Genomic DNA, 10178 nt, shown 5'->3' with positions numbered 1-10178 from the left:
CCGGACCCGGGCCTGGGCCGGGCTGGGTAGCGCCGGGGGAGCGCTGCTCCACGTCCCTCCGCCTCTTTTGCCAGGGAGATCGACATCCTCTGGACCTTGAAGTCGGGCGCGCCCACAGCAAGCTCCGCCGACCAGCCGCTCGTGTGCTCCCAATTCATAGTAGCGGTAGGACATACCGCTGCAGGTGGGTGGTGAAACTGCAGAACAAACCGTCTTGACGTTCCGAAACGGTGCTGTTCTTCTGCTGTTGGCCGAATTTGAGAAGGCGGGAGGCTGGAAGAGAGTGTAGGTGTGCCAGGACGCTCCCTGCACCGTCGTCTGTTCAGCTGTTGGTCTGTGCTGCAAGAACGGGCCTTACGGGTGTCCAGCCCTTCATCTAGGGAGCGCAGCTTTGACACTGAGGCAGAGAAAGCCAGAGTTAGTCTGTGCGTGTAAAGCGCTTTTTTAGTTACAGCTGCTTATTCCTCCTGTTCCGTGTCATGCCAAAATTACATGGTTTTAGCTGAAGGGCAGAAAGTACATTTGGGTTTTGGATTTTATTTGGGAAACCCCCGCTCTATCTGACTTTTGTTTGGTAGGCTCTTCTGGATTGTGTGTTAATTGGCAAAAGTTTTCTTCTAATACTAGCAAGTTTCTCAGTGCAGTCCAGTGTTTTAAAGTATTTATGTGTATTTTAAGATATTTATGGGTGTTTATGTAGAACAAAGATTTTGTTTTTTATAAATTAACAGTCTTTATTGGTTTTTGCAGCTTTCCTGTCGTCTTTTATTTTGGATTCTTTATGTTGGGAAGTAGTTGGCGTTGTGAAGCTGTGGAATGAGTGGTGTCGAACATCCAACACAACAAACGTCCTCCCAACAGATTCTTTCTGTTTGTTCTACCGATTAATAGCAGATCCGACGGTAAGTGGCTTATGCATGAATTCCGCTATTTTTTAGCTTTCTGAAAGAGAGCAGCCTTCATCCTCTCTCCACCCTGCCCAGGGCAAATACAGCTAATGCTTTAAGCCTGAATAGGCTGCAGAATTCTGGAGCAGTGTCATCAGAAACCTGAAGGGTTATTAGGCTCACTAAAACTATTTGAGGTTCTGGCCTGTGAAGTTCAGTGCAGAGATGTGTGATGGCCTGATTGCTTTACGTCAGTTGCGAATGAAAAATTCGTGTTGTAATAGAGTTGAAGAAGCCCAAGAAAACTAAACGAGTTCTTGGCTGCAGTCACGTCATCTTTACACGATTAAGCCACTTAATTACGCGACTTTTCTTTTTTAAGGTTTTGTTGTGCCAGTGTAGTTGCTACGTTGCTGAGGACCAACAGTTCCAGTGGCTTGAAAAGGTAAAACTGGCAAGACAGCAAACTGAGCAATGAAATCTTAGGGGTGGGATCTTCAGCTTGGTGTAAGTGCCTCCTCCTCTCTGATATTCTAAACATGGCAGCATTGTAAATAACTGTTTTCCCTGTGGCTTTCTTTTCTTAAATATTCAAGAAATGAACAAATTTACAATCCGCAGATTCTGTGAAATTCCTTTCTAGATGCTGCCAACTATGTCTGCTGTAACTTACCAACTTTGGGCAAGTATTTCTTCTGGACAGTTTCAATTTTGTTGCCCTTAACTAGTTTCCAAACCTTTCTCCCAGTTGACTTAAGTTTTACATGGCTTATTTCAGCTCCAGGAGAATCATTCCTTAAAAAATAATAACATAATTGCATTTGTACAGCTGCCAAAGGATCACTGGACGAAGCTGTTGCGCAACTCATGATGGGTCGTACTTTACGAGTGGGTGTGTTCTGTTCCTTTCACGAGTAGAAACTCTAAAGGAAGGTGCCTCCAAAGCAGTGTCTGTTCGTACACTTGGTGTGCTGCGTGCCTTACGGCAGCATCACTCTGGTACGTGAAGACTGCTGGGTCATTCAGGTCCCTCCAGATACCATTGTGTTGATTTTAAGAAGGTAAAGCTGGAGGGTAATGTTCTGGCTGGTGATTTTTCTCTGTGGATTTGTGGCACTGCTTAACCTTAAGGATGTGTGACTGACTTTGACTTGCTGTCTGTCCGCTCTAACCTGCCGCCTTTTAAATCTCTGCTGATGTGAAGAGCATGCAGAGATTCTGAAGCTGTTGTGTTAATGCTGAAATTGTGTAAGGCTGTGGCTTGTGGCTGGTACAAAGAGGGAGATAAACAGTGGTGTGTGTCCACTGAGAGCACGTCCTCAGCCTCAGCCTGAGCTGAGTGATACCTGCTCAGTCTAGCCTGCCAGCTGACCTGCGTGAGGATTACTTGGTTGCTAGGGAGTGTAAGGGAGCCAGAGAGACTTTGGGAAGGAAAGAAAGAAAACTGGGGTAACCTCACTGAATGATCCACAAAATCTGGTCTGAAAAACTTGGAAAACTAGCCTTTTGTGGTTCCTTCACTTGTAATTCGCTTTGGTGAAGGCACTTTGATGTTTAGAAACCTGAAGACCTGAAATATTTTGGTTTTGATGTGTTCTGTGGATTGTTGCACTTCCTTTAAACTGGGATTAGAGAACAAAGGTGATGGTGGTTTTGCTGTCTTCCCCGCTGGTGTCTTTCCAGCTGTTTGTGCATAGGTGTTATGGCAGATGGGGGTGTTCTTGGGGAGTGGGAGTGCACAGTTTTACCAAGTCGATATTCTTGAGCATTTTTAGACTTCATGGTATTTTTAAATGTACAGCAGAAACGTTGCTCTGGTAATCGTTTGCTTTTAGTGTGAGTTACAGACCTCTACTAAACGCTTCATGAATTCTGATTCACTGAGCATCTTCACAGTCTGCAGAGGTCAGATTTTTACTTCTGTATGTGTTTTCTCAGCAAGTGATCACCGAAAACAGGAGAGGATACAGACTAAAGGTTTGCAGTAATGCATGCCAGCCAGTGTTTCCAACAGAATAAATTGAAAATAGGTGTGCTGCTGAAAAGTTGTATCAGTTTTGTGTTACAGTGGTAATGCACTGATGCGAGGGAACAGTCTGTTTCCCTTCTGTGATTGGTACCTTATACAGAAAAAGGCGAGTTTCTGTAATGTTTATCGAATTCACTACTGCCTTATTGCTGTGAAGAGGACATTCTAAAGGCAAAGTGCAGGTTTATCATGCTTCTGCTCATTTCGACATAATGTTCTTTAAAAAGAGCGGAACACTGTGCGGTATGTTGGGTTTATGCCGTCATTGTGAGAAGATAAATTTTGCTCATGTATTAACATTTTTATTTCAGGTTTTTGGCTCTATGCGAAAGGAGGGCTTGCAAGTGACCATTCTTTCAACGTGTCCTGTAGCTGATTATAAAAGTCAGGAATCCACTTTAACACTTCCATCTCCATTTCTGAAAGCCTTGAAGACAAAAGAATTCAAAGAGCAGGTCTGCTGCCCACTGCTGGAACAACCTAACATTGTGCGAGATCTTCCTGCTGCTGGTATTTTGCAATTCCAATTATTTGCAAGGCTGCTGGTGGCAACACAGAGTTTGCTTTGAAGAGCATCCTGTTGCAATTAGAATTTTCACCTAGTTGTGTGAACTGGCTAACAAGTTAGCTCTTTGAAATTAATTCCTAAAGGTTTGAGATCTTACCCATTGCCTTGTAAAATAGGGACAGATTGCAAAACCCCCCACAGATTCTTTTACCTCTTATGTGCTGGGCATAAGTACTAGCAAATTCTTCAGTATAGACTTACAAAGCATATTGTCTGTTGGATTTGGGGGGCGTTTTACTTACAAAAAGGTATTTCCATCTGAGTGTCCAAACCGAGGCTCATGAAGTCCTTTCTGTGTACTAGAGTGAAAGTAGGTTTCACAGTGCTACTGACTGACCTCATGTGAAAGTTAGATTCTGTTTTATTGTGTAATGCAATAAAAACTTCAGGCTTTTCATTATAGCGTACCGAATTAGTGGCAGCGTTATGAGGAAAAGCTTGTCTGGCAGGAGCTAAAAGTGGATGACTTTTCTAGAAAAAGTCTATCTAGCTCACACTTCTTCATGAGTTTTTATGTTTAGTTGGGGGGTTTTTTGTTCTTGTTTTTTTAGTTGTTTGGGTTTTTCTACAGAAGCTCATATTATTTTTGTTTACCAATAATACACAGTTTTCAGTTAAGTCACTTGCCAGGAAGAAATACGAACTGCATTTTACTAATTTTTGATTGGTTTTTTTTCCTGTGTACCTGGAGAATGATGGATGGTTGGTCTAGCAGTCAGGTTCCTGAGTAGTTAATTCATAAACTCTCATGCTTTTGAAGTTCTGGCCGGGACAAATGTGATTTTTATATACAGAAGTGAGATTTCTTCTCTACTGAATGTAACACACGTTTTCTTTTGACTGTTATTTAGTTTTGAGTTACTGTCAAGTATGGCAGATTCCTGCAGTGTTGTATCTGTGTTACACTGATGTCATCAAACTGGACACGGTTACAATTGAAGCGTTCAAGCCTCTGCTTTCTTCCAAAACCCTGAAAAGCTTGGTCAAGGTAAAATGTCACGTTTAAAAATTAATGGGAAGTTTGGTCTATTTTTGTCTGTCTTACCTCTTGCATTCTGCTGTTGATGTGCCCCTATGAGGATTCCACCTGAAAAGACAGAAAATTACAAACTTCAGTGACAGAGGACAGTGATTTATTTCTGGTAGCAGATGTTACCTGCTGTAAGATCTGTTTGAAAGTTGCTTAGAAATAACCAATCTACACCTTCCCTTAAAACTTCATTTGACGTTCCAGGCTCTTGTAGTGGTACTAGTATATCAGGGAGTGATCTCTTGTGATTGTTCAAGCAGCATTTTGTTTTGGAGGTGTCTGGTGTTAAAACCTTTAAGTATATTTATTTTTGTTTGCGTTCTATGTTCATATGCAAGATAGCTCTGTTCTACCTTTATCTGCCTGTCTGGCACCATATGTGAATGCTGCTTAGGAAATTTATTTCAGTTTATGGCTTTTTTCTGGAACTAAAAGACTGAATTTCTAAAGATGATTCCTGACAATTTGCACTGATCAAGCCCCTGCGAAATCTCAGCATTATAGCTACTAAAGTGAATGTTTTGCATCTTTCTGAAATGCTTTTAATTGAAGTATAGTTGGTTCAAAACACTCTCCTCAGTTTTTCCAATTGAAACTATGTTTAAATGAGAGAAGAGATTTGTGTGTACTGAAGTATTCAGTTCAACTTGAAATGCAGGAACTGCGAGCTAGTTGTCAGTACAGCTTATGCTAGTCTGCTAAAGAAGTCTAACAGACTCGTACGTAAATGTTTAAACTCTGAAGGAGAACAGCAGCAAATATGCTGGCTCTTCACCGCATATACAAGCGAGAAGGAATGCAAATCAACAGATCCCATTCTGTGGGTGAACCGCAGGTGCCTTTGGAGCCTGGCGCAGGTCTCTGGATACATCCATTTGGAAGATCTGGGTTTTGCTCACAGTTAGCATTTTGATAAAACCGGTGTTCAGAGTAATGGGAATCGGAATAGGGGGCGGTGAGGGTTTTTTTGGTGTTTTGTTACCAGCAGTGAAGCTAATGCCAATCATCTCTTCCTCCTCCTAGGATGCGTCTGAAAGCACAAAGATTCTGAAGAAGTTACTGACAACCAATGAAACCCACAATAATATCTATATCTAAAGAGGACATTTCTGATGTGGATTGCACTTTCGTAAACTCCCGTTTTCTTCTGTAGAGGACGTTTTTGAATTGTAGTTGTTTCCGTAGAAGTGGAATAAATCCCAGTAGATTTTTACTTCTGCAGTCATTTTTGTTACTTTCAAATCTGTCACTACAAACACACGTATTTCTTCCATGTGGCTTGGGAGGTTTTCTTCTGGCGTGATTTTAGGAAAGAGATCTTGAATATGAAAAGTAGCTTCTTTGCTCCTCGTGAAGGAATTGTCCCACGTAAATGTGTACCTTTTACATTTTTAAAGAAGTGGTGCAGTTAAGGAATTCTGTCTATATCTACTGAGCACACCTATTTTTTACTTTTATTTTGAGACACAAAAGTTTTCCTAGTATTTTATCTCTTCTAAAGATTTGTCTGTGATGGAGAAAATACACTCTGCATCTTTTTACAGACAGGAATACGTGTAATGCTTTGTGCGTGTATGTGTGAATGATGCATATGTATGTACGTGTGCACATGGGAAATATAGTAAGTATGGTAAACACCCTTGAAAGACTAGTGGAAAATGATCCTAAGCTTGTTTTACAGGTGAGTAGGAGGCAGGAATGTGGAGCTGTTCTGAACTGCGTGGAAGAGCTGTGACTTGGATTTACTGAGCAGATCGTCACAGGTGTTTAGATCTGCCCACACTGTGGTGCCGCAGCCTCCATTCACAGTGCCCTGCTGAAAGCTTGGCTTGGTGGGCAGGTTCAGCTTCAGACCTTGAGCAGGAGCTGTAGAGGTGCAGCAACATTCCCTGCTGTCAGATCTCTTGACAGTGGTGGGAACCTCTTCCAGTGAAATGGGGTAGTAGGCTTGTGTCCTGGTTTGACGGCTTGAGAGCTGCTTGGCTGGATTTGCCAGGGCAAACGGATTTAATCTATATCCTTTAAAACTCCAGTTTGCTGCCAGAAGTAGGAGTGCAAAGTGTCTTATGCGGAGTATGTAATTTTTAAATGAAAGTTAAAGTCCGAGTTTCAAGGTGTCTCAAGAAATTCTCTGCAAGTTGCTAACAATTTCAGCAGTGTGTTTAAAATATTTATTAGGATTGGAATGCAGTTCTGACTTGTCTGTATCCTCTGTTTAATTTAACATTGTGTTGAAGAAAATTATGTTAAAGATAGTCTGTTGCTACCAGGTAATTCATTAGTGTTGTCACTGTACGGAGATCTTTAACTTGCGTGTACCTTATCTTTTTGGAACAAAAGGATAAGAGCTTCACAGTTTTCTACTAAGTTTAACTTCAGTGTAACATGGAATGCCCAGTGGGCGTTTTTGAACGGTGTATTCCTTCAGCAGAACTGTCATCCCTTCAAGTTTGGAAGTGGTCTTGATGAACATCCACTGAAGCAAGTAAGCCCTGGCTTCAGCAGGCCCGCTACAAGTTCTGGTTTTGAAAATTTTAAACTGCACATTCTATCGCAGTTCCACTGGTAATAGGATGTTCTTGATGCGGATATCAAGTTGTGTGTCAGTTAAGACATTGATTTAAATTTCTGTTAATATAGTTACAGATAAGCAAGCAGCTGTTGCTTTAAGCGGTGCTGTATTTTGGAACAAACCGAAGCATGAGGTGCAGGACATGGGTCCTTCTGGGTTTTCTGTGCAGCATTTTAATTGAAATCTGTTGGTATGCATGATCTGAGCCGAGAATTCTGTTGTTCTGGAAGAGTTGCACATTGGCTGCACCATTTTCTTATGTGTGTACGAACGTGTTTGATTCCTAATAAATAAAGCACATAGTAAGAAATATCTTTAATAATAAATATTCAGGCTCTTACAGGAACTGTAAATACACTTCTAGCATTGGTTTTACCCCCCGTGCAGTTTGCAGTGTTTCAAAACAGTTGAAGTGTAATTCAACTTTTACTACCTGGGTTTATGCTGAGGTTTTTTTAAGACTATTCTCACACCTTGAATGAAAGTGGCAAACAGAACAGTAGCAACTTGGAAGATGGAATTGGAAAGACTGAAACCTGGTGTATTGGCAGAAAGCTGCCAATTCTTGCCGTGAAGGGTGTGATAGCTCTCCGTAGCCGGAAATGTTTAGGTAGGATGTCGTGCTCTTTCTGTTGGATACTGTCGAGCTAGTGGTTTCACCCTGTGTATCCAGGTGCACTTCTGTGATCCACATGGCGGATGAGGTCAGGCTCTGGGCAGTAGTAGCTTCCTCTGCATTAAACCATAGAGCTTAGGGCATGCGCACACCATAGGCTCAGGAAGACTCTCCCTCATCAGTGTCAGCTGGATTATGCTGTATGAATTTGAAATGTCAGCCTCTTCCAGTACACAGCAAGTGCTGTAGGGCAGTGAAAGAAGTTACTTATTTTAAACTTACTTCCATCTTTTCCCATAATTTGATATATGAAGTAATTCACATACACCCCCTTAAAACAAGTAGTTCTGGAAGCATCAGAACTAATGGTGTCTGTGTATCTCAAAAGATGTGACTGTCAGCTGAAAACTTTTTCGTATTTGAACGCTGTTTTTTTCTTTTTTGTCTATGCTCTCCAGTGTCTGTAAGAGCCTGTAGTAAGGGTTTCTTTGGTTCTACCAGCTGCTGGTTTTTGTAATACTTGCAGGAGTGTATAAACTTAAAGCTCTTTTGTCAAGTGTGGCAGGTGGCCCCACAAGCTTTGGGGGAAGAAGTGCTCTCTTGCCTGCATGTCTGAAACGTGATTGTGTAAGATTTGTTTCCTTAAGGTATTGAGCTAAATTCAAATCATGAAATCAGATACAGTAAAGTATTAGACTAGAAGAATTTCCTTTTCCAGTTTTCAAATCATCTAAGCCACTTGCTACCCATGTTTTTTTCAGCTAACACCGTACTGTCATCTGCTGAAGAATGTTGTCTGCTAAACCAAGGACACAGTCTCTTCTCAAGTCTAACCTGCTTTATCGTGCTGCAGAATGTATCGGTAGGCAGACATGTTCTCTCTCTCCTCGAAGGCTCTGAGTTTTGGCGATGTGCCTGACCTGATTCTGGAATCACGGTGCTCCTTAGTGAGGCTCCTTGACTTCTAGCTTATAACGTGTTGGTGTCTGTGCGGTTCAGGTCAGAGGTGTATGAATACAGGAGTGTATGGACAGAGGTAGAAGGTAACATCCAAGGCAGAAATCTGGATTTCATTTGAATTTGTTACAAAACCTCCACATTTGAATGCCCAAAACAGCAGTGTACCTGCTGTTCTGATGTCAGTTTCCCCGTGGTTGTCACATACAGAGCAGTGACTCCAGTTATACTCTTGCAGTCTTTTCAAAATCCAGCAGGAAAGCCTTATGCCACGTTCTGCTTCCCAAGCGCTTCTGTAGCCCATTCTGTTCCTTCTGGATTTGACATGATGTACCAGTTCTCCTTCCTGTAGAATTTCTCCTTCCTGCGTGCCATCAGCAGAAACACTGGTACTGCGAACAAAAGCATAAGCCTGGATGTTCCTGTTGGTTCCCAAGCCTTTTGTGGCACTAAAGAAGGGGATGTTGGAGCTCACGTCCTGAGGGTTGCTTTCAGTGACTGCCTGCCTCCTCTCCAGTAATGTGCTGCCAGAACCTTGTATCTCTCTGTTCCCACTGGATAACAGAGATGAGCTAGAAAAGAGCTTTATTCTTTTGTCAGTCCATCCTCAAAGTCAACGCATGGTGCATGTCTCTTCCCCCTTTATATGTGAAGGTCTCATCTCTACTGTAAGGCTCTAGCAAGCAATCCTAAGTCTTCATAAACTCCAGTCTTCTCATACTGGCAGAAAATACCTGAGGCACCATGCTGAAAACTGCTTTGTTGACAGAGCCTCCGTAGAAGAACCACACTTATGACATGTACTTTTACAATTTCTGTGCCAAAACCTGTATTAAAACATTTGGGAAGTCCAAGTAGGCAAAACTTAGGGAAATCATGGAAGTTTGCCCTGCAAACTTTAATTCAGTCCTCACCCAATACCTGAAGACATTTGCAGCTTTGATTACAGTGGTAGATGCTTTTTTCACAGCTGCCCTGTGAGAGGGTAGTGCTTAGTTATGACAACATGGAGAGGAAGAAGCTCGGGATGAGATTGCTGGTTCCGTGATTTTTTTCCATGTTAGGAGGTGTGATAACTAAGGCAAGCGAGTAAAGGAGCACCGAGGAGGAATTTGTTTCTGCCTCCACTTGAGGCAAGAGCTTCTTTCATAAAGCCAGGCAGACCTTGTGAATGACAATTTGACATGCAGCTGGCACCTGTGTATTTTGTAGATGAACGAGCTGAGGTACCTAGGACTTGGCTTGCTGATGTGTTTGTGCACTCACGAGATGAGCTCTTAAGAGCTAAGCTGGATCAGGATGCTGAAAGACGTGGAATTGCTATGGTGAAATTTGAAAATGTTTTAAAAGCAAATTAAAAAGATTTTTTTTTAAAAAAAGGCAAGCATTTTTTCAATGTCAGATGTTTCTGATTTTTTTTAAATGCTCTGTTTTGTGCCAAAAACATGGAAATACCTTAATGAGGTAAGAATGGCAGTAGGAGAGATTCATTAAGTTTTTCAGTGCAACCAGGTCTGCA

General features: G+C 41.9%; 1 protein-coding gene across 1 annotated transcript; it reads left to right on the top strand.

Annotated features, from left to right (window-relative positions):
- Positions 1–74: 74 nt before the first annotated feature.
- PSMG1 (proteasome (prosome, macropain) assembly chaperone 1) lies at positions 75–5612 on the top strand (the record flags this gene model as incomplete). Its single annotated transcript, XM_010131139.1, has 6 exons — positions 75–184; positions 751–902; positions 1270–1332; positions 3228–3426; positions 4336–4472; positions 5538–5612. Coding segments are annotated over 6 exons (736 nt in total), but the record flags the coding sequence as incomplete, so codon positions are not given.
- Positions 5613–10178: the final 4566 nt, after the last annotated feature.

Source organism: Buceros rhinoceros, unplaced genomic scaffold (assembly GCF_000710305.1).
Source record: "Buceros rhinoceros silvestris isolate BGI_N320 unplaced genomic scaffold, ASM71030v1 scaffold18292, whole genome shotgun sequence".
In the NCBI taxonomy this organism is placed as follows: Eukaryota; Metazoa; Chordata; class Aves; order Bucerotiformes; family Bucerotidae; genus Buceros; species Buceros rhinoceros.
Note: the sequence above shows the minus strand (reverse complement) of the source record. Positions and strands in the feature narration are given on the sequence as shown.